Raw genomic sequence first — 24,352 nt, forward strand, 5'->3', positions numbered from 1 at the left:
CAAACTCGTGTTGTTCAAAGGTCAACTGTATTTACATTGTTTTGTAACTAAAATTCCCACAGTGTAATCTTAGCCTAAATTGAATTAAGGTTAATTCCCAAATGGAATTAATGTCACCACCAGTTCTTTACCATGAATCTCCCTTCTTCAGCTCCTGAACTTGACTAATCTCTTGGCTGACTGTATTTTGTCATTGAGTAGTCTTTTCTGGAAAGGCTCATGAGTACATCATCCCCCAAATTCATGATTGAGATCAACCACTCTGTTGGTTATGGTTTAGGGTGACACTTTTTAACCCTCAGAACTCTGTAGATATTGTCTTCACTTGTCAAATGCTACCTTGGAGAAGTCTGAGACCAGACTGAATATTCCCCTTCGTAAATAAATGACTTGCTTCTTCTGTCTAGGTGCCTTAAGTATTCTTACTTTAGCCCCAAAGTTTGGTAACTAAATCAATGTGTCTTTTTTCTTTTTTAGAGGGAAGGGTCTCACTATGTTGCCCAGGCTGGCCTCAAACTCCTGGGCTCAACTGATCCTCCTGCCTGAGTCTCCCAAAGTGGTGGCATTACAGGTGTGAGCCACCTCACCCAGCCAAATCAATGTGTCTTAATGTCAATTATTCTGTGTCAACTTTTCTGGTATACAGTACGCCCCTTTCAATCTGAATATTCAGTTCTTTCATTTCAGGGGATTCTGTGATGGTGTTTCTTTGTCTCATTAACTCAGAGGTCCCCACCTTGCTTTGTCCATACCTCTCCCCTTGGACTGCCCCCTCTTGCATCTCCAGCCCCCAGCACTTTCAAGTTCCTGGGATGAGATAAGGGCCCATAGAATTAGGCCTCAGCACACAGTGGGTTTCAGTCCAAGGAAGAGAGGGAATGAGCAGGAAGCATTTCATGGAGACAGAGTTAGAGGGAACTCAGATGCTTCTCAGGAGGGCATCTGGGCACAAGCATAGCATGAACCAAAGCATGGATGTAGGAGAGGATGGGAACAATTACTGGGGAACAGGAGGAGCCCAGCTGGAGGAGTGCCAGCTGGAGAAGCAGGGGAGAGGCTGGAGCGGTGGGGCAGGCAGGGTCCAGGCAGGGGCTGCCTTTGTTGTAACCAAAGCACCTAGCTCTTGGGTCTGGAATCTCAGGGATACTAATGGTGGGCGGGGCAGGTGCAGTAGGGAAGCCTGGTTCCCGTTTCTCCTCCCCATCCTCAGCCCCTCCCAGAGACCTTCCTCTGAGTGCTTCTCTCCCAGTGCCCCCTTGTCCTGGTAATGCCCAAGGTGTTCCTGCTGTTGTCCTGACAGCTGCAGGTAAAGCCTCAGCCATGGCCACACCAGGCACACGCCACCACACACGAATGTAGCACAGATACATTCCTGGTCACCTAGCCACACTAAAACAAACATGGTACACAGCTGCATACCATCACTGCCATGTGCACGTGATGGCGCAGTGACGCATGCTGTTGTGGGCATACTTTGCACACAGCCCCACAGTCTGGCTCCTTCTCTGGGTCGGTTGCTTCTGAATTTCCTGAGAACCTGTCCTGCCCCCTGGTGGCCATTCCCCAAGCCACTGCCCCTCTGGAAGGACCCCTTCTACCTCCTTGCCTTCTGGCCTAGAGCAGGCTCTTCCCTCAAACTGCAACTATGAGACCAGGCCCCTCAGACATCCTCCACACCAGTCTCCCCCATCAGACATCCTCCAGACCACCCTCCCACCTCAGACGTCCTTCAGACCAGCCTCCCCCCTCAGACTGGTGCTGTCAGGCAAGGCCTTCTCAAACAGGGTGATTGACATCCCAGTTTGCCTGGGACTGAGGGGTTTCCTGAGACTTGAGATATTCAGTGCTAAAACTGGGAAAGTTCAGGCAGACTAGAACTAGTTGGCGGTTCTAGTCTTCGGATCCGTGTGCCTTCAGCTCAGTCTCCCCTCAGACTGGACCCATCAGACCAGGCCCTTTCAGACACCCCTGGGTCAGCTTACCCCTCAGGCTGGGCCTTTCAAACGAAAGCTCTTTTGATGCGTTCCCAGATGAGCCCTGGCTCAGGCTCACCCTGTCGCATGTGCCCTCTCAGACCCATTCACCCTCAGATTGGCTTCCCCATCAGAGCAGCACTGTCAGGTCCCTTCCAGCCTCTCCCCAAACTGGCTCCATCCGACGCCCTTCCTCAGACCTCCTTCCTCTCCCCCTCCTCTGAGAAGAGGCAAGGTGGAGAGATTACATCCCAATCACTCCTGCCCTGAGGACCTTAGCCCTCCATCTCCAGGCAGGCATTGCCTTCCCAGGGTCCGGCCGCTCTGGGCTGTGGGCCTCAGGACCTGAAGACAGGCAGGTGCAGGATGCAGGACTGGGACTGGAGCCGGGGATTCTGTTCTCTCCACGTGAGAATGAACTTTCTCGGGTGAGCTCACAGGCTCCAGGGAGTTCTCAGGGCCCGAGGCTGCCCAGGAAGGATTCCTGCCTGATGTCGCCCTCTTTCCTGGCTGGCTGCTGGGAATGCACACCAGACGTGGGATGTCTGTGCTGAGAGCTGCCAGCCTAGGAGCAGGAATGAAGGGTAGGCGGGTGGCCGAGAGGGGGCAGCAGAAGCCAGGACAGTCCCTGGTGCAGGCCGGAGAGGAGCGGCGGCCACAGGCTGGGGTCTGGATAGGTATGGGAACACAGAGGGAGGCAAAAAAGAGAAGGACTGACAGAGTCAGGGAAGAGGGAGACAGAGGTGGAGACGTGGATAGAGATATATACAGAGAGACACAGAGATGGGGATGGAGACACATGAGACAGAGGGAGAGGGAGAAGGCAGAAAAAGGGAAGACAGACAAGGAAGAAGAGATGCGAAGACAAGCATGGAGAGGGATGGATATAGAGACAAGGAGGGAAGAAGAGACAGGAGAAGAGACACAAGATGGAGACATAGAGAGAGAGAGGGATGGAACAGAAACATACAGAAAGAAATGCAGATAGGAAACAGGACAAAGACAGATTCAGAGATAGGAATGGGACAGGAGACAAATATAGGCTGGGTGCAGTGGCTCATGCCTGTAATCCCAGCACTTTGGGAGGCCAAGGCGGGCAGATCACCTGAGGTCAGGAGTTTGACACCAGTCTGGCCAACGTGGCAAAACCCCGTCTCTACTAAAAATACAAAAATTAGCCAGGCATTGTGGTGGGCACCTGTAAACCCAGCTACCCGGGAGGTTGAGGCAGGAGAATTGCTTGAACCCGGGAAGTGGAAGTTGCAGTGAGCCTAGATCACACTGTTGCACTCCAGCCTTGGTGAGAGTGAAACTCCGTCTCAAAAAAAAAAAAAAAAAAGAAGAGACAAACATAGAAATGAAAATGGGTTCAGCAAGAAGAGAGGGGCGGGGGTGCACAGAGGCAGGTCTAGAGTTGTAAGAATGGAGTAGAGCCACACTGGAAGAGAGATCAAGTGGGCAAGGGGCTGACAGGCCAGGACACAGAGCGGGGCCCAGCCACAGTGTATCGTGGGGGCGCAAAGAGAAGTAGGGAGCTGGAAGGCTGGGACCCTGTGCAATGCACCTGAGGTCTGGGATCCCAGCCTCCCCTTCCCCCCATGCCTCAGGGTTGTTTTAATTCTCCAGATTCTGTTTTAGCTCCAAGAGCTGATGCCTGCAATTATGCCTGACTCCCCAGAACCACCGTGGGAACTACATGTGGAGGGACAGTACTAGAGAGAGGTGACAGTCAGCAACTGAGACCCTCCAAGGCGAACAGCCTCTGTGAGGCCAAGGGCCCAGGACCCACAAGGAGGGTGACCACCCGCAGGCCCAGGGCAGTTGTCTAGTCAGAGGCAATGATGCTGCCCCTCCAGCCACCCTGGGCTTGAGGCAGAGCAGGGTCTCTCTTAGAGCTGGGGGAAGAGATAGAGGCCCCAGTCCTCCCCTCCATTGGCCTCTGAGGCTCTGGCAGGCCCCCTCCCCTACTTCTGCCCCCTCCTCCCGAGGCCCCACATAATTACTTTCCCATGTTGCTAATGGAGGCCAGATTGCTGATGCCCAAGCTCTGGGTGGGTGGTGGGTAGGTCAGGGCTGACCAGGGCTCTCAAGGCAGAAAGGCAGCTCAGGCCAGAGACTCCTCACTTCATCCCACCCACCCCAAAGATGAAGGGTGGAAGTTCTGACACATCCCAGGAATGTTGTGGGGGAGACTGTTGGTGACCCCCTGTTACCTCCACTCATGCTCGAGCCTAGGTTCAGGCTGAGCCACACCTCACAGGGACCAGACCCCCAGGCAGAACTTGGGGTTCAGGGTACAGAGCAGGTCCACAGCCACCTCTCAGGATGGCCATCCTGGAAGCCTCTTCCTGTGAATGAAGAGCCTTGCATTTCCATAGCTGGGCGTGCTCAGCTTGAAAAGCCACAGGCTTCACCTTGATGCCAGGCCTTTGCTTTCATGGGTCTCCCACCTAGAACACCCCTCTCTCTTCTAACCTGGAGAAGAAACGGCCACTTTACTCTGGAGCCCCTCACCAGGCCTCACCTCTGGGACTATGTCTTCTCCAGGCCGGACTCATCGGTGCTTGAGGCACTGTCAATCCCCTTCCCAGGGCACGTTCCCAGGGGGGCCTGGATCCCAGGAAGGGGTATCCATTGCTGGAGCCTAGTCTGAGGGGAAAGGTTTGAACTGGGAGAAAGTGTGTGATGGCATCAGGGTAGCTGGTGGCTCTGTGCACACATCTGTACACAGGTGGGTGTGGGTGTGGACCTGACTTTGACTCCACCCCCCTCTTCTTACTCCAGGCACCTAGAGCAAGGCAAAAACCTGGCTCCCCAGGTCAGAGCTCCGGCCTCTCCTTTCACCCCTGCCCCCAGGTCACAGGGCCTGCCTACTTGGCCCCAGCCCTGGACATTCCCAGCTGAGAATGCCTGCTTACGCTCAGTAAGGCGGCTTCTATAAGTGGGGTCTGGACCTAAGCAGGCCTGGGACAGCCAAGTGTCCTCCTCTGAGGAGAAGTCAGAGGGACCCCGGAGCCCCAGTTTGGGGATTGAAAGGGTGTGGGCAGGATCTGAGGTTGGACCAAAGACTGACCATCCTATAAAGTCAAAGCCCCACCCTCTCCAGCTCCACAGAGTCCTGACTATAACCTAGCCCTGGGAGTAAGCCCTGTACTCTGTCATTCCAGTTCTGAAGCCCAGGTCCTGTCCCTGGTCATACTCCAAGCAACCTCCTCCTTCAGGCAGCCGCCCTGCCTGCCCAGGCCCAGGACACTCTGTGCTCTGAGCCCTTGTGGCCTGGCTGAGCCCTAGGCCTGACCTTCTGGCACTCCTGGACTGTCTCTTGGATGGCAGGGATCAGGCACACCCCCTGGCCCCAAGGATGAAGCCTGCCCCTCCCCTTCTGCCATCTCTAGCCCTGTGCACTGGGCTCAGGCCTGGGCACTCATGGAAGGCAGTTCTAGAGGTGACCCTTGAAAGGCTTCTGCCACAGCCAAGACTTGAGCAGCCTCCAGGACTGACTGGATACCCTATGGGATCCCTCATTTCCCGCAGTTTTTCCCTGGCTGCAACCCTGTGCTCCAGGGAAGCCCTACCCGCCAAGTAGAAGACAACACTCTTACCAGATACACTGGCCTGAAAGCTGAACGCCTCTCCCCACCTTCCCCAACCACAATTTCTTTCCTCCACCAGCCCTGGAAGGGGCAGGGTCCTTGGAAGAGGGGTACCCTCCCAAAGTGGATCTGTTCCAAGGACTCATGAAATGGTGACGTTTAATGAGAACCCCCCACCCCCCCACCCTGTATATACATCTATAAAAAATTCAAATACAGCAAGTTACCATTGAGTCAGACTAGAAGGGACTGACAGGGCATTAAATACTGTGGGATAGGAGCAGGGTCAGGGGAGGGGTGTACAAAACAGGGCAGAGGGGAGGGGACTGAAAAGTGTGGGTGCTGGGGGGAGGGGGATGGCTGGGCCCCCCCAGCATCAGGAGCTTATAATCTGACGGTGGCAACAGAGACCCTGGGATAGACAGGAGGCTGGGGCAGGAGGAGAAATTGGATGTGAGAGGCTCCCCTCACGTCCCCCAAGGGCTCCTGGGAGTCGCTGGCATTGGAGGGTCCAGCCCAAGGGGCCAGGGTGAGGGGGTCTTTGGTGGGTGGGTTAGCTGCATGGCCCATCTCCCATGAGGGAGGAAGGAGGGCCAGCTTGGTGCGGCAGGGCTGGGGGGCGGCAGGCCCGGGCCCGCCGGGGGTCTCCACAAATTGTGTCTGAAGAGAATGCAAAAGGTCCTCCTGCCCGTGTGCAAAATAGAAACCGGAGTCTGCAGGCTCAGCTCCGGCCTCCTGCTCCTCTGCAGGTGCTCTGCATGTCCTCATGGGGTACCGGGCTCTGCAGAGACAGGCAGGGGCCTGTCAGGGAGGGGGCTGGAGTGGGGGTTCCCTCAGGCTCCCTCTGCCACCCAGCCTCACTCAACCTACCAGATCATGAGACTGCTGGCAGTGGTGGCAGCGGCAGCCAGGGCCAGAGTGACAGGGACGCTGACCAAGAAGGGTGCCGAGGGTCCCCCGCCGCTGCCCAGCTCCCCAGGGTCACAGATCTTCGTGGTAGGTGGGGGTGCCGGGGAGCTGGTGGTGCTGGTCGTGGTCTCTGGGGAACATGGGGGAAACTCAGGGCAAGGCCAGGGCTGGGGTCCCATCCAGATCTGGGGGCTCATGAGACATACTGTTCTGCTTCCTGCATCAGACTGGTACTGCCTCCCCCATCAGGCAGTCCTGCCTCCCCCATCAGGCAGATCCTGCTTCCCAAGGCTCACAGATAACTCCTCCACCCAATGACCCCTACCAAGGATGTCCAGATAGCAAGGACCAGGAATGGCAGGGGTTGGACAGACAGGCAGAAGTGTGGCTGCCACAGAGTGTGGCTACCCCGGGAGCAGAGGCTGGAGGCAGCAGGGTAGAACCAGGCCACAGGTTCTACCACAGGCCTCCAGGACAGCAGAGCCAGGAGGTAGGGCAGGAGCAAGCTCACCCGCAGCCTGGGCCTCCGTAGTGAGGTGTCGCGGTTCCTCAGTCCAGGGCGTAGCATGGGCAGCCACGCTCCAGTCACTCCATGTCCCAATTTCATTGTCCTTGGCTGCCACTTGGATAATGTACTCCTTCCCGGCGTAGGCATCTGTGATGGTGTGTGCTGTGCCATCAGACAGCTCTACCTGCAGCCAGACCATGGGGTGGGGGTAAGGACACACCTGGGGGCCAGGATTGTGAGGTCCCTCCAGAGGAAGTGAGCATGCCTCTGGGGAGAGGCGAGTGAAGTGCTCTGGGGACAGTGAGGACTTCCCTGGAGGAGGAGGAGGACATGGAGAATATTCTTGCCAGAGACTGGGGACATCTTAGGGAGGAGACCCCACGGGAGAGCAGTTGTCCCTGAAGGAGAGTAATGACATCTTCAAGGAGACCAGAAACACCCCAGGGGATAATAAGGAGGTCTTTGCCCTGTGCCTATGACTCTGCTGTTGCCACTGCTCTCTCACAGTCCCCAGCCTGGCTGAATCCTGACCACAGTCCCAGCCTGGAGGTGGCAAGGGCAGGGGGTGAAAGGAGATGGTAGTGCTGCCCTCTTCTCCCACCAGGAAGCCACTGAGGGGAGGTTCCACACACTGACTGGAGCTAGGCTGCCTGAGTTTCAAATTTGGCCCCATCCCCTAGTAGTGAGGTGACCAAGTTACTTAACATCCTCACGCCTTGCCATCCTCATCTGCAAAACGGCATTCATGAGAGTATCCATCTCTTAGGGTTACAATGAGGACGAAGGCATGAGAACAGCACCAAACGCACTTCAGCCAGCGCTGTCATTACCATGGCTTCTGGTCACAGCCCGGGTTCCCAGATGCCCAAGGCACCTACCAGCCTGGCCCCAGCTGAGCCTCCCCTCAGGAAGGCCTCAGTGTGGTTATCACCCTGCTAGGGCAGAAAGGGGTGGAGGACAGCCCCTGGGGCTGCAGGGCACAGAACAGCTGCTCCATTTCCTCCTGGAGGCATCGCAACCCCACTCCTGCCCTGCTGGCCCCATCCTGCTGGTCTCCCCCAACCCTCCAGGCCGGGCTGCCTGTCCGGCGCCCCTTCCAGGCCCAGGCTGGGCTCTGGTTCATCTCAGCGGCACCCGCTGCCTCATTAAGCCGCCTCGTAAACAGGGGCAGCCGGCGGGGGCGGAGGAGGGGGCCGCTCTGGGCTATGTCTGGCTTCAGGGCTTTTTTGGTCCCTGTTCCAATCTTCCCCCCAGAAAACTGGGGTCTGGGCTATCTGACCTGACAGGCTGTGCATGCATGCACACATGTGTGTATGTGTGTCTGGGTATGTGCTCAGCCTGTGGCCCTGATAACGGTGGTAAAGGTCAGGGTCATGGTGAGACACCTTTTAGGCCAGACCCTGGGCTCAGTAAATCCTAATCTCAGCCCTGGAAGATTGGAGGGTCCCAAAGACCGTCTTCTCCTGGAGCCAGGGTCCCAGTTCTACCTCTGGTACCCCAGTCCCTTTCTGCTCGGCTCCTTCAGCTCTGTCTCCCTCCTGCCAGGATTAGACCGCAGACCTCCATGTCAGTCTCTCCCCACAGGGAACAGATCAAATTGCCGCTTCATTGTGGGCTCATGGTGGGCACCATACCTCTGGGAATGTGGCCCCCAGGAGGTCAGTGCTCTCCTGGGGACCACATATCCTAGACTAGGATCCTTCTTGTGAGGTTATCAGTGATCCCTTCATCCTCCCTCTCAAGAAAAAGGCTTCTCAACTGGCAGGAACTCCCTAGTCACTGACATTGGCCTCCCCTGGGAGTCCTCCATGGTCTGCTGGAGCAGATGCCTGACACGCCTTCCAGGCCTCCCTGTCCACTTAGGGCCAGGGCAGGAGTTGCAGGGAATCCATGCTGGGTCCCTGTACTTGCCTCTCTCTTGTTCATGCTGAGACAGCCCCTGCCCAGGGCCCATTCTTTTGCAATTCCTGGTCTGGATTTTCCTCCTGAAAATCCAGGTGATGTTTTTCTCTGTTCTGCCCTTCTCGCCCCCTCCCAGTAATACACCTGCCTCTCCCCAAGGTCAAGGATTGGGGAGAAAAGACTCTGTTCAGAGCAAAATTTCAGATGAAAAGAACCATAAATCTAACCAGCCCCAGTGCCAGTGAGACACAGAATGGGGCTAGGATGAGCTACAGGCCACGCGTGTTCTCGCCCCAGAGCCTGCATACTTTGCTCTTCCCACCTGAGTGTGGGGGTCAGTTTTGTGCATGGTCTTGGCATGTTAGTTGCATACACGTATGGCATATGATTCCTGCTGGGAGCTGCGCGTGTGTGCATGTTCCCGTGTGTGTGGTGGGCAGTGTGCCAGGTCCACTGCAAGGCGTGTGCGCCGCGACGCGCGGGGCTGCTGCCTGTAGCTCGTTAGCGGGGGAGGGGGGGCTTGTGAAACTAGACCCTGGTTATTAGCAATGCATTAGGCGCGGGCAGCTGGCCAGGCGGGAGGGACTCCGGACTCTGTCAGGGAACATGTGAGTGCATGAGCAGGCTTTGTGGGGGACAGGCACCCAGGAATCGAATTACATGCTTTAAAGGCCAGAAAGGATAGGGGCATGAGGAGCTGGAGTTGGAGCCTGGTAGATGAGGTGGGGGTACAAGTTGACCCCCAGGAACCAGCCTGGGTTGTCCCATGGAGTACCCTCCCAACCCCAGTCCTAGCCTACAGGCCTCATGGGCCACACAGAGTGCCCACAACCCTATGGGCCCAGGGTGCTCAAAGCAAGAGAACTCCAAGTCTGCCTCAAACCTCTGGCTGTTCCCCAGAGCTCTCTATTGTAGCTTGATCCAGACCATAGTCCGACCCCATACTGACTCTTGTCCACTGCTTGGTTCCCAGCCAGGCTACCTTCCAACTCATAGCCTCAAGCTGACCCCTAAGCTGGGTCTGACTTTGGAGTCCTGATGCCAGTCAGGGCCTAAACTCGCACCCTGGACCAGGCTTGACCCCACTGCCTGATCCTGACCCCTTGGGGCCAGCACAGGCCCAGAGCCTCGGCCAGAGTGTAAAGAGGGAGATGTCTTTGAGGGCTGAAAGAGGGAGATGTCTGGTCAGGCTGAGGTAAGGAAAGGGAGTCTTGCCTGTCCTGCCCGATATCTCCCTTCTTGCATTTCTCTCCACTACCCGGGGGAGCCACAAAAAGACATATGTGCTCCCACTGCACTAACAGGGGTCACTGGGAACCCCTAAGGACACCTGCCTCAGCTCCATCCATTCTCCCAGGCCCACCTGGTCCCTTTTCCCCACAGAGAGCCTGACTCATCAGGTCTCACACTGGAGCTGCTGCCACGTGGGATATGGGTGCCACTCACTCCACGTGATTCTAACTCAGGCACCCAGGATCTTGACAGGGCAGGGCACTCACATGCTGCCACTGGTCCAGGATGAGGGGTCGGTAGCGCAGAAAGAACTTGAGAGGAAAAGACTCAGGGTCAGGCCAGGTCGAGGGGATCTGCCATGTCACCTCCAGCCGGCGAGGGTTGCTGGGCACTGGCCGGGCTACCACATTTTCTGGAGGATCAGGCTTCACTGTTCAGGAGACATAGCTTCATTACTACACTCATCTCTGGCAACAACCCACTTTGTCAACTCCAGCCACCATGTTGACCCTCTCATATTGCCAACCATTGTCATCAATATCATAGTCACCATGTGTCTTCTCTGTTGTCAATTCTGGTAGCTACCGTAGAAAACTATCTCATTACTTCCAAGTCTGACATCCCCATCATCACCAATGGCTGTCACTACAGTCACTGTCACCATCTCTTCATATCAACATCCCAAATTTCATCTTATCATCCCATCATCCCAACTCTATCCTCATACTGACCTGCATCCCAGTAACTAAGCCAATATGATGCCTCCATAGTTACCACTGTCACCCCCACTGTCACCTGGATTACCCCCTCCTACCCCAGCATCACACACTCCCCCAAGCCTGGTTTTTCACTTCAACTTTTCCAGTTCCAAACTAAGACCTGGGTCAAGAGTAAAAGAGTCCACAGGTGTTGCAGATCTGGAGGTAGGCTGGGGATCTGATGGGAGTGCCTAAGGGCCCACCTTATGTAGAAATACTCTGGCTAGGGATCCAGTCATGGGGTCTGGGGAGAAGACAGGGGCAGGCAGAAGATCTGGCTGGGGCGGAGGAATAGCAGGCAGAAAGCCTGCCTGGAATAGGGCAGGGGCAGGTAGAGGGACTGGCTGGGATGGGGGCGTCAGGGGGAGGATGGTATCTGTCCCAGTCCTGTCTCCTGTTCTGACACCTCATTCATCACAGGCCGTAAGGAAGCCATTAGAGTTGGGGGGGGGTGGAGGCTGCAGCTGCACACGGGTCTGGCCCAGCCTGCCCCCGCTTCCCCCTGCTGCATGTTCTGGGAGCCAGAAAAATGATCAGAAGAGGTGCTATACAGGTCTCTCGGCCCTTCAGGTAAAGGACATTCACTTACACATTCACAGGTATATATGTCATGCATATATGTGCACATATATAGGCACTGCACATACTTGTGCAGAGGCATGTACATGCCATGTATACATTTGCATGCATGTGAACATCCCCACCAATGTTCATGTGCCTCTGGCACATATCCACTTACATTCCCACTGGAGTAGGCAGCAGGTTCCCCCAACCACCACACTTACCAATGGTGAACTCGTCAAAGGTGATAGCTGTGGCATTGTGGCCCAGGGCATTGCTGACACTAATGGAGACCTTGTACTTGATGGTGGAGAACAGGTGCATGTAGCGAATGTGGCAGCGGTTCTTGAGGGCTGGGTCCTTCTCACAGACCATAATTTTGGAGCCATGCCTGGGGAGAGGTGAGGCCCAGGTACTGTTACCAACATCAAGGGTCAGATGGGGTAGAGGTTGAGGGAAGGTCAAGCCTAAGGCAGGGCTGGGGTATGGACGGAGGGCATGGTGGTGGGATGGGAGAGAGGTCAGAGGTCAGGGCTGGACCCGGGTCACAGGCACAGCTACTCACAGCACAGTCACATTGAAGTTGTTGGGAATGTAGGTGGGGGTGGGCAGATGCCAGCTGCAGTAGAAGCCCTTGGGGTAAGTGTTGGAGCGGCAGCTGAGCACAGGCTCCCGCGGCGGCACTGGGGGTGAGGACAGTATGGTCAGGGCATTCTTGGAGCTCCCAGTCCCCTGCACTGTATGGGGACAGGTGGGCCCCAGAGCCCCAGCTCTCCCCCCTCAACCCATCATCGATGCCAAAGTTGTGGGGGGGAGGCTGTCAGCGAGGGTCTGAGGCTTCCCAGGCCACAGAGAGCCAGATGTTTAATTAAAGAAAAACAAGGGCTGTGCGGACAGGGAACCCCCCCTCCACCTGCTCAATGGAGGCAGGAACCGTGGGGAGCAGGGGGCTGCGGGCCTCAACTCATCAATCACAGGCTGGAGGTGATGTCTGGGGGAATCGGCCCCAGCCCCACATCCCCTGCCACTTTGTGTCCACTCCCAGAGGAAGACTGTGCTGCGGAGACGAGGGGAGTCTTGAATGGGTCCTCCGACTGCTGGAGTATCGGGTGCACTTCCTGGAGAAGAGACACCCCAGACTTCCCTCAGTAGAGATGGAGACACAAGGACAGGCCTGGTGGCTACACATGAACGGCACTGGGCAGCTGTTTGTATGCATATCTGTGTTTGTAGATGTCTGCATGCAGGGGTATACATGCTACATACATGTCTCTATGTGACATGAATGAGTGACCAAGGATCCATAGGAGCAGCTATGTGGATGTGTGTGAATCTGCGTGTCTGTGTGATTGTGTGTACAAGTGCCTGTTGAAAGGAAGCTGCTGTTCCCTTTGTGTGTACCTCATCCCAGTGCCAGCCCCCAGCATCTTCATCGAAGACCCTTTAAGAAGCCCTTTACATGGTAAGCAGCTGCCCTCACTCTGGAATAGGAAGGCCGAGAGAGGGATAGGGACCTCTCAAGGTCAGATAGTAAGCCAGAGCTGGGACTAAACCCCAGGACAGGGGTAACCCTATATACACACACTTGGGAAGTCCTTTCTGCAGTCTAGCCCGCACTCTTTTTTGCTGCCGTGAGCACTTAGCCCAGCTGTCCCACCCTCAGGCATTGGGTAAGGCGTGAGGACAGGCGGCTCAGGTTCCTGGAAGGAGGCAGCTTATGTGATCTGACCCAAGCAAGGAATGTCCGTCTGTGGCTCCAGGGACACTGACACCTCCCTCCTGTGCCTCCCCCCTCCTCCGCCCCCGGCCTGACAGGTGGACAGGAAATGGGAGGGGGGCAGCTCAATAAGCCAGGGACAGTGAAGGGGAGTGCATGTCTATGCTTGTAGAGTGGCCATGGTGACACAGGGGAACAGTGGGCTTCCATCCACAGTGTGCACGTGACTGTGAGTGACTCTGTGTGATTACATGTGCGTGGCCAGTATGTGTGATGCTGGGAGGGGCCTGGGGCAGAACCCCCAGGATCCAGATCTCGCTTTGCAGCAGAAGAGATGAGGGGACAGAGAGGCATCAGGAGAACTCCAGGTGGAGGGGGCAATGCTGTGGGCGGAGGCAGCTCCATTCCCCAGGCCTGTCGGGGAAAGCAGAGCCCAGCTGAGACCCCACAGGGCCAACCTGCGTTCTGCCCTCCACTGTCCTCCTCCCTTGGGAAGCCTTCCAGGCCCTGTGTCCATCTCGTGTCGTTCCATGTTCATCCTGTGTGCCTTTAGTGTCTCTTCCCTGTCTGCCCATGGGTGTAGAACTCTGCCTGGGGGTGGGGTGGGGGGCGGCCAAGGACACAGGAAGTGCCTTCTGGGGGCCTGTTGGCCAGGCCAGAGTTGGCAGCCACCCCAGGAGGAAAGGACATTCCGAGGTCGGCCGAGAAGCCTCCACTCCCCGCTCCTGCCACCGCCCCCCTTACCCCCAGGAAGGGGAAGGGCGCTGGGGGTGGGGTGGGGATCAGAGCCTGCAGAGTCAGCTCCCTGCTGCCCGGGACTCCTCGGAGGGCAGAGCGGGCCACAGCACTGGACTCACAGGCCCCCACCCCCGGCCAGCCTCCCTACTGACCAGGCTCCTCCACTCCCCAACTGTCCTCCCCCCTCAGACCAGCCTCCCCTTCCAACCTCCCCCTCACGCCAGTTCCTCTCCCTGACTGGGGAGGTCACGGTGGGGTGGGGGTTGGGGGGCCGACTGGGGGCTTTGTCTGTCATCTGGCTACTCCTGCCTGGCCCTGGGCCCTGAGCAGGGAAGGGCTTGGGTTTCCTGACAGGGACCAGGTTTCTCAGAGGGAAAAGGAGGAAAGAAAAACAAAAGGAAGAAAAGGAGTGACTTGCTGCAGCTGGAGCCCAGCTGAGGGGCCGGGTGGGTGGAGGTGGGGGTGCTGTGAGATTGTAGGACAGTGTGGGATCAGGATGCCTGTTGTGAGTGTGTTGTGAGTTGGAGGAAAAGCTGTTTTTAAGAAGCTGTGATTGCAAGGCTGTGTGTAACTGTGAGAGGCTCCGTGTGTGTGACTGTGAGACTCTGGGCAGTTGTGTAACTGTATGATGGGAGGCTGTGTGGGACTGGATGACTGTGTTTGCACATGACTCAGGGTGAGGCTGTTCAATTTTGAGACCGTCCCTATGTGCAAGGCTGTGTGGCCAAGGTACTCTGTAAGAGTGCCTGCAAATGTGCCATTGTGTCTGAACACAGAGACAGCTAGAGCTCATACATGAGGCAGTGCATATGTCATGGAGCAAAGTGAGGCTGAATGTATTTTGCAAACTGTGCGTGTGGAAGGTGCCCAGAATTCCCAGCATGTTCACACGTATGAACTGAACACCGTGTGAGTGCATGTTAGAGTGTGTGAGCAAACGCTCCTATGCACACAGGTCACAGTATCAGGCTCTGGGCATACAGGGCATCTGGGTTGCCCCTTGGGGGTCTCTTGAGATACCCAAGTGACTGTGTCAGCCTGTGGCAGGGTGTCGCTAGGTCCCATGCGGGGCCGTGTGCACGTGTGCATGCGTGCGTGTGCCCCCACTGGCCCAGGATTTGTTTGTTTTCCTCCTAATTGACTTGTTTTTCCATGTCCAGCCCACCAAACCGCATGTTTTTCCTCTCATCTCGCCAGCCCGCCTGGGCTGGAGCCCCCGGCACGCATGAGGCCTGCCCGCCGGCCCAGAGAGGAGGAGGGGCAAGCTGCCCACACCCTAGGCCAGGCCCGATCAGGCAGGGTGGGGCAGGGTGACCCTTCCACTCCAGCCCTACCCACGCCCCACCCGCATGCCACCTCCTGCCTGGCATTCGAGGCTCAGGCCTGGTTCAACCTTATCTCGTGGCATCCCTTGAGGCATTCCAACTTCTGGATTCCCAAATGCCCCGCCGACCTCCCACTTGTGATTTCTCCCCAGACATTTTCTTTGACCATAGCCTTCTCCCCACGCTTTCCTTTCCAGCCAAACAGGGCTACAGGGAAAGGAGTGCTGAACCAGGGGATCCAGAGCTTCCATCCTAACCAATCAAATAAAAGTTTTAAAAAACTGGACAAGGAACTGTCCATTTAAAAATCATTTTAATCTCTGGTTTGTTTTAGTTTAAGATCAGAATGATACAGAATCAGCAGTGTCTTATAAATAAAATGATGCTACTAAAAGGAACACTGTGATCCTGCTTCCTAATGTGGGGGGTCGTTCCGTCATCCTAGGGAGGAGAGGAGTCCTTAGGGCTCTGCTCGTGAGGATCCACTTGAGAGCAAGAAGGCAGATCAGGAGAAAGCAGTTCAGGGATTAGCCTGGTTAAGGAGACTTTCAACAGAATACTGTTAAGACCAAGTTCCCTTGTAAATAGAGACATAAAAATTGCACATGTTTAGGATAAATATTAAATAATTTTTGGTTTGAATGACCCACAAATCAGGGGTAACTCTGTCCTGTTCTCTGACAGCTGGCAGGAAGGATAATTTGATATTGAGTGTTGCCAAAGCCAGTCTCTTGTTACTAATATAAAGTGACTGAGACGATAATGATTAATATCCCCTGTTCCTCTGACCAGGTCTTTAGAAGGAAATAATGCAATGAGAGATAAGTACCTGAAACTAATGCTACAGCCAACTCATGGCCAGCCTTCCTCTGGCAGCAGGGCCTGGAGGGCAGCGAGCACTCTATATAAAAGGTCTGGGCCCTGGTTACAACAGGGCAGCTGTGGGCATGTCCTGTGGGTATAGACTACGGACATTACTTCAAGACCTAATTCCCCTCCAACGACCTCTCAAAGAAGATCACATCATCAGCAACAGGGGTCCAGGGCCACCAAGGCCCAGCCATCACAGCTAGCCTTGTCCATTCTGAGGACTTCTGGGACCCAAACTGAGAAGACAGGGATGTAGGTGACCAGTGCCAAGCTGGGTTCATCCTTTTTCCACAGCACTCAGTAAATGGCCCTTTTCCCTCTGTAAGGGCCTGGGGCTAGACTGAGTGCTCCACTTCTGATGGACCCCATAGTGGGCCAAGGAGAATTATTAGGCTGGTCCTGCATTTCTCAAGCTGGCCAACAGGGGTCACTCCACCTGTGGCTTGCAACTAAAATGTTGGGTTTTGACTGCCATCTCTTCAGTTTAGACACATTAAAGAATAACCAAAAAAAGGCCTTCCCGTGGGGAAAGGTACATTCCCACCAAAATACATTTTCACACCTCTTTAAGCCCCACAGGTGGGTCAGTGTTTTTGTGGAAGTCCCTGAACAACCCTTCAGCCTAACATTTTGCATGGTGGTCTATGCTAGTCTTCTGACAACGAGGCAAGTGTCTGCTCCCAGATCCCTTAAACATCTCTTAGGGAGCTTCTAGGGAATGAGGAGATGATTTTTGGGCAGTGGGGTGAACCATACCCAAATAAAATGAGGCCAGAGGAGCTTGAATCATTGGCTCAGGAGAAAAGAAATGAAGAAATGGAACTATGTTCAGAGTACTCACTCTGTTGGTAGGTACCTGCAGCTGGGATCTGGATGCCTGCCCACCTCACCCTCAGCAATGGTGATGGCCTTGTCATTCTGACTTCTCCAGATCCCTCTTCCAAATCACACTCACCTGGTCTTCCCTCTACCTTCTTGCTGGCTCCTTCTTATTTCTTTTTGTGGCTCATTTCCCTCCATCGACCTCTTTACATGCTGATGGTCTTTAGGGCTCAGTTCTGGGTCCTCTTCTCTCTTCACTCCACGATCTCTCCCTTGGCCATCTCACCCCCTCCCATGGCCTTAATGCTGACAACCCCCCACAAATATCCATATCCAGCAGAGGCCTCTCCCCAAATCCCAGACGCTCAGACCCACTGGTTACCAGCCATCTCAACTCCCAGTTGTCCTCCAAGGATACCACTGAACAGGTCTGCAGCAGATGTCTAGGGAGCCGCAGATCCCTTGCCCATACTATTAATACTTCTCACTCCCAAATTCTGCAGTTATTCGCCTAAGAGCCTTCTTTTGCTTTGCCTGCTGGGACATCAGGTCAAAAGTGCTGGGGAATCAAAGCGCCGCCCTCCCACCCCAGGTGAATCTCTCAACCACTGATGGGCAGGAGCTAGTATATACACATCCCAGCTCCCTTACCCTCAAGCAGGGCAACTCAGGTGCATGTTCTGCATCTGCACCTTCAGTGGTTAACGTCAGTCGCCAAGAGGCAATGTCTGGATAACTTACTCTTTATTGACTAACTTAACTTCCTTTTTATATGTCACTTTCCCATTCCTTTATGGTATTTCCCTCACCTGCCAAATAAACTACTTGCATAAGAATTCTCATCTTGGGATCTGATTCTAGGGAAACCCAAACTAAGACACTGTTCAAACAGCACACATTATCTTTTCCTTCTGTTTTCTTCCTGTTGCAGTCATGAATCCCTCCAGCTGTCTTGACTCCTCTCACCCTCTACTCTCCTGTCCTTCCCACCTCTAATCCATCACCAATTCCTGGAGGTCCAACTGCCGCTTCTCAGCTTCCCCAGCTCCATGCCCTGGTTCTAGGTCCTCATCCTCTCTCCTGCATCCAGTAACAGCCTCCTTCATACCTTGGTTTTTCTCCATCCAATCTGCCTCCCTCCACTCAGAGTGATCTTTTAGGAACATGACCCAGAAATTGTCACTGCCCAGCTTCCAGGATCATGATCTGCCCCCCTGTCCCTTCCTTCAGCTCTCTCTTCACATAGACACCAGCCCAAGTGGCCTTTATGTGCCCTCCCAGCTGCTAAGGCCTACAGTCACACCCAGCTCTCTGCCAGAAATGATGTTTCAATGCGTCTTCTAAATCACCATTCGCTTCCCAAGTCTCCATTCATTTCCCACTCCAGGATGCCTTCCTCCTTCCCTGGGGCCTCCTGGAGCGCCTTGCCTATACCTGTATAACTACATATCCCAATTCCCTCCCTGAGGCCCTCTGACCAGCCCTTGTGGGAGCAGACACAGTGAGGCTCCTCCAGCTCAGATCCGTGACCTGAGGGTCTCTCCCCACTCATGTCCCAGGTAAGCCATGCCTTACCAGCTCTCTGCCCACGTTGTCAGAGGGAATAGGGTTTTAGGATACCTAAGACCTCCACGGGGGTGGGATCATGGGCAAACTGTCTAGGGGTCTGGACTCAGTGGGCAAGACTGGGCTAAGAGGCCAGAAGAGTGGGCCAGGACAGAATCAGAGGGCAAGGGTCAGGCTGCAGCTCTCCCCTCTCCGTGTCCCCCTAACAGGAAGGGGACTTGATCTGGGCTAGGAGTCTGGGTCTCAAGGAAGGAGGGAGGCTGAATGAGGGGTGGGGGCAACACTTACAGCCCACATGCAGCAGGACTTGGTGGCGCAGGTGCCAGGAGTCACGGTGGAAGCAGGCGTACAGGCCACTGTGGCCCAGTTCCAGGCCACGGAGCACCAGCTGAGAGCCGTTGAGCAGGTCAGGGGCCAGGTCTGTCCCATTTACCCGCCACGTCACTGCTGCATTCCAGTTTGCTGTCCCACATGGCAGTGTCACGTCGGAGCCCAGGCGCTCGTACTGCACATGGGGTGCCTCTGTGGGGGGCGGGGGCAGAGGCCAAAAGTCACAGGTCACAGCCCTGCCCAGCACTCCCAGGTGAATGTGCTCAGACAAGAGCCTGTGAGGATGCATGAGTGAGGACAAGAGGCTCGGTGTCTGACTGTGTGAGTGTCTTGGGGAAATGGAGAGTGTTCAAGTGTGCAAGTGTGTGGGTATATGAGTGTCTCCAAATGTATGTGTGTGCATGTACAGGGGCTAGGTGTATGACTGGGCAATCTTCTGTGTGTGTGTGTTTGCATGTGACAGAGTTTGCATAATGCTGAGAGGGGTCAGTTCTCAGAGAAAACCCAGTTCCTCTCCAGTGCCTGGGTTTTTTAAAGTTTCCTGACCCCCATGACCCTGACTCTTGCCACCCACAGGCTCAGCCCAGTCACTGACGTCCATTACCCAGGCAAGCTGGCACTGAGGGGCCCCACTCCTGGACTCCTTTTTCTGTCTCCCTATCTATTTCTCTTCCCCACCCTATCTTTGTCTCTTTCTGTCCTGTCTCTATCCCCACCTCCCCCATCTCTCTTCCTGTCTCTCTCCTTTTCCTCCGTCTGCCCAGCCTGCCATCCCACAACAACCTGCCCCTCAGCCATCCGGGGCTCAGGTAGCAGCAGGAGAAGGGAGAATGGGCAGCAGGGAACCCTAGGGAACTCCTAGCAGATGTCAAGTTCACAAGGCAGGAACTACTTAGGGCAGGTTGGGGTCTTGAGGGGTGCGGTGCTGCTGGGATGAAGCGAGCACTCTGACCATTCATCTCCTGCCCCCAGGAGCAGCCTGTCAGAGCCAAAATCAAACCCCAGCCCTGGCTTCAGCAACCCAGGCGTGATGAACGGAGCCCAGGAGACTGGAAATGGAAGGGTGAAGGCGAGCACCTGTCGACAGGCAGCGCGAAGTGAGGGAAGCAAGCAGGGCAGAGAGGCATATTTAAGATGCAGGCACATAGAGACAGGGAGATGGGAATCTCAAGACACCCCCTTCTCATTCTACCCCCTGAGCTTGAGGGACAGACATTTTCCAGGTCTTGGCCAGATCTGTGGAGTGAAGGTGGGAGAGGAGAAGGGAAGGGGGAGGGGGTAGCAGTTTGGTGGGGGCTGCAGGATCCCTCGTTAACACTTGCTTACATCTCCCCTCCAGAGAGTCACCCTGCTGAGCTGGGGAATTTTCAGAGGCAATTCCTGTTAACGAGCCAATTAAGTTGGGCCAGTGGCCTCTTAATTAGACTTGTTAACACCACCAAGACTGCAGGGGTATAGGGATCCCCCTTGGACCCACTGGCCACCCCCTCCCCCCACTGCAGCCCCCTCCTCAGCACTGCTTTTCTCTGCGCTGGAACGTCTGTCCTGGTTTGCTGCCTCTGTTGTCCTCGCTGTGCCAGGGTCTCTCTGTGACTCTGGGTCTCTCTCCCTCGCTGCCTGTCTCTATCCTGCCCCTCTCTGAGCCTCGCTGTCCCTGTCAGAGGAGAAGGAAGCAGAAAACCCAGCCAGCCCTGACCACTCGTCTGTGGAGCCTGGGACCAGCCGAACAGAGGATGAACGGGCGGAAGGGCGGTGGCTAGGGGCCTTGGAGGCCACAGCTGTGAGGCTGGACCAGACACTAAACAGGGGCCTCCCCCTGACCAGAGGCCCAGTGTCCAAGACTCCGGCCACCGAGCCCCCCCAACAGTCCACCAGCTCCAGTCACTGAGCCCCCCTCCAGCCTCCCTTCCAAAAACCTGGAGCTTCCAGGAAACATGCCAAGCCCCTCTCTCTGCACCCCCTAGCAGAGACTTTGCATCCAGCTGCCTGAGGAGGAAGCTGAAAACTGACCTTTGGGGAGGGGGTGTGGCCATCATGGTCCCAGCAGCAACACATCAACACTGACCAGGCAGTTCAATGCTAACATGGACCCAGTGTGGCCCTTAATCCTGGGAAGCAGGTACAGTCACCACACAAGGACACAGCGACCCAACATCACATTATACAATGGCTATGGGATAACACCTCCCCACCATACCTCGTCTGCTCCACAAAAAAAGTAGAAACACAACCTGACAGTAATGACAAACCGATGATGTAAGGGCAGGGCAGGATGAAAAAATGACAACACAATGGCAGAAGACAATGACAGGCCACAATGGAGAGGTGGAGGGGCAAAAGGACATAACAAGCACACAGTGTCACAACCGCTACAATAACACAACAATGGCAATACACACAGCCATGCAACTGCTCCAAAGATGGCAGTGATTTAATCTTTTGTCTCTGGACAGCTCTGCTCCCGCCCCGTGGGTGCCCCTACTGATGTGCTGTCCATTTCAGAAATTAAATCAAGCAGAAGGGGGAGGATGGGGTTCTTGGCCCTGACGCGGTGACAAATGCTCCAAAGGAATCAGCTGTGAAAAGGTTGTTAGAAGCCAGGATGAGAGACAGAGACAGGATGAGGTCATGGACATGGAGAACACAGAGGGACAGAGCTGACGGCTCCCTCACACCTGCACACACAGCCTCACAGGGGGACCACATGCCAGAAACAGTCCCCCCAGGCATCCTAAAGCAACTTCACTTTGCCACATACACAGGAACAAGGGCAGTCACCCCTAAAGAAGAAGGACATGCAGGACAGTCATCCACAAGGCCACAGTCACAAGTTCACAGTCACACAGGGACACTGTCTCACTTCAGGGATGGTGACACCTGATACGAGATCACACGTACACATACAAGAAGGGCACCATCACCCGGAGGCACAGCAGTTCCCCCCAGGGACACAGGGAGACAGTTTAATACAAACACACGAAGAGAGATAGAGAGATACAATTACATGTGGAGTACAGTCTCAAACGCAAGGATACAGCCCACAAAGGGCATGCAGACAGGCAATGTGACACAGACAGACAGTGTCACACGTGAGGAACAGCCCACAAGAATACAGCCACACAGAGAAATGCACTCAAACAGGGACACGCTCTCACCCTCACAAGAACACAATCTCACAGTCTCAGACAGGTGGCCTTATGTCCAGGACCATGGGGGCACAAGGTAGAGACCACTGGCAGGCCCTAGGGACGCCCAGTCAATGCCCCTGGGGGTGGCCAGGATCTCTCTGGGTCTCACTGTTGATCTCATAAAGAAGAGGCCATAGAAGCCTCGACTCACTACTCACAGCCTTGAGGGTGGCAGAGCCCAGCCACCAGGGTCTGCTCCATGCCTAGTTCCTGGAGAGGCCTTCACCCTCTCTGCTTTCACCCAACCTGACTGACACAGAGTATGAGGTGGGAATCATGCAGGCAGGGAGCTTAGGGAGCCTCGTTCAAGGTGAGTTTTGAGTTCAGACCCTCAGCTGATGTTGCTGTTTGAGGTGCTGCCTCAAGTGCAGTAGAGGGGCAGGAGGTCAAGTTAAGAGGGCCCCTGTTTCTCCCCGCAGGGACACGGTTCCTTGTCCTGTGGGCTGTGGGCAGGCCTTGCCCCTCACTGGAGAAATAGGTAGAGGGAGGGCAGGGAGGCTGCCAATGGCTGAGCCCTGAGCTCTCCCCTGTGTGGCCATCCCAGCTGACTAACCTGTCCCTTCCTTAGTGCACTAGCTCTCTCCTGCATGTTACCCTGTCCCCTCATCTTGTTCCCAGTCAGTCCACCTTCTCTGTCCCTATCCTCCCTCTGGGATGAAGCTGAAGGTAGAAGGTGACCTGCAGTCTTGCCCACTGTCTCCAATCAGTGCCTCCAACTGCACCCCCACAAATCTCCGAGAGATCCCCTTTCACCCAGATACAATACACAGGTCCTGCCCCAGCCTCCCCCACCAATTCCCATCCCACCTGCCTGTACCCTATGCCACCCTAGTAAGAAGACAGATCACCTCAAGCCAGAGACACTGTCAGCATTCGACCACCCAGGTGTGACTGTGGAGGACTGTGCATATCAGTGTCACATGACTCCATGTCCCTCTGGGTGGTCATGTGTGACAATGCCAGTGTGTGACTCTTGGGTGCTGTCAGGATGCAGCTATGCCAGTGAGGGTTCATGTCCAGCTCTGAGATGGGGGTCAGCAGGCAGCTCCCGGGAGCACTCACCCTGTGGACTGTGTCTCTGGGTGTAGACAACTGCAGCGGCAGCAGCAAGCACAGCACAGCAGGCCCACGGGACAGGAGCAGCCATCTGTTGGGAGAAACCAGGGTGGGGGAGGAGACAGCATCAGCCCAGGCAGGACTGTCCTGGGGAGCCCCTCCTGTTCTTAGGCAAGACTGGGAAATCCCAGCCCTAGGGCCAGGGCATCTTGACCCCAAAATGCCCTTCTTAATGGGGCTCAAGATCTTCTTTCAGGCAATAGAAAGCAACATTATTGGCATCTGTAGGCAAAGGTTTGCTAAGATGGTAGAAGGCAACCTATGGTGGTTTGCTGTTCGATAAGACTGCTGGCTACACAGCATTGTCAACCGCAAATGAGTTATAGAATATTGGTAATGCCAGGGCCATTTTTCTAAAAAAAAAAAAAAATAGTAACTTTACTGGTGAGGTTAGCTAATTAGCTATAAACATCGTAAACTGAAAGGGTAATGTTTTAATTTAATTGGAGATCTATACTTCTCCAGATTGCTTTGAATGGAAGCCCCCTGTTATGCTCCTGGGGAGATAGCCTGAAACCTGGATGCTCCAGAGCCGCTCAGATCCGTCATCTGTCCCCAACAGCCCTGCGGCAAGCCTTGCCACTGGGCCCTGGGAAGCTCCGAGCAGTCGAGTCAGGGTAGTGGGACATGACCCAGGTCAGATGTGACTTTTCCGTAATTGTACACCAATGCTCAAGAGAAAATGAAGGATTTTAATATGTAAGTCCTTGTCAGGGACCCTGGCCCACCCTGACCCCAGCCATGTGCCCCTAGGAGCCTGGGAACCCCAGCCCAGTAGGTGTGCATCAGTGTCCACATGCACCCACGCAAGTACACAGGATGCAGTCAGGACATGGCCCCAGAAGCCAGATGGATCTAGTGCCCCCCAACCTGATGTCCTGTTTCCTGAGATGAGTCCAACTATTCTCTTCCCCTCCCCCAGCACACATCTACACTTGATGGCAGGGAAATAATTATTTCCTGCAGAATGGGCCGCAAATGTAACAACCACCCCCCGCCCCGACCTTCAGTCTGAGGAGAGAGAACTATCAACCACACAGAAGCAAAGATCCAGAGAAACACTGAGGGATGCTATCAGACACTCAACCAGGGCCACCCTCTGATTCCAGCCAGCCACATAGCAAAGATGCTGGCCAGGGACACTGCCCCAAACCACCAGACAGGACCCCAAAGAAACAGCTCCACACATAGTGGAAGATACACCAGAGACTGTTAGAAGGACCATCAGACAAAGCCAAAGAGA

The 24,352-nt window shown here is 55.1% G+C and overlaps 1 protein-coding gene across 10 annotated transcripts in view; it reads right to left on the reverse strand.

Annotated features, from left to right (window-relative positions):
- Positions 1–5,707: 5,707 nt before the first annotated feature.
- CNTFR (ciliary neurotrophic factor receptor) overlaps positions 5,708–24,352 on the reverse strand; it is a 49,375-nt gene continuing 30,730 nt past the window's right edge. For 7 of the 10 annotated variants that reach the window (XM_007968949.3, XM_007968948.3, XM_007968953.3 and 4 more), the window contains 7 exons: positions 23,056–23,140; positions 18,764–18,997; positions 12,003–12,120; positions 11,662–11,828; positions 10,385–10,548; positions 6,987–7,167; positions 6,433–6,605 (listed from right to left, as the gene is read on the reverse strand). In XM_007968949.3, coding sequence (XP_007967140.3) covers positions 6,433–6,605; positions 6,987–7,167; positions 10,385–10,548; positions 11,662–11,828; positions 12,003–12,120; positions 18,764–18,997; positions 23,056–23,140 — 1,122 coding nt within the window. Of the gene's footprint in view, positions 6,348–6,432; positions 6,606–6,986; positions 7,168–10,384; positions 10,549–11,661; positions 11,829–12,002; positions 12,121–18,763; positions 18,998–23,055; positions 23,141–24,352 lie in introns of those variants that run through there. The other 3 variants (XM_007968952.3, XM_007968946.3, XM_007968943.3) reach the window with 2 other exon arrangements.

This window comes from Chlorocebus sabaeus, chromosome 12 (assembly GCF_047675955.1).
Source record: "Chlorocebus sabaeus isolate Y175 chromosome 12, mChlSab1.0.hap1, whole genome shotgun sequence".
NCBI classification, from domain to species: domain Eukaryota; kingdom Metazoa; phylum Chordata; class Mammalia; order Primates; family Cercopithecidae; genus Chlorocebus; species Chlorocebus sabaeus.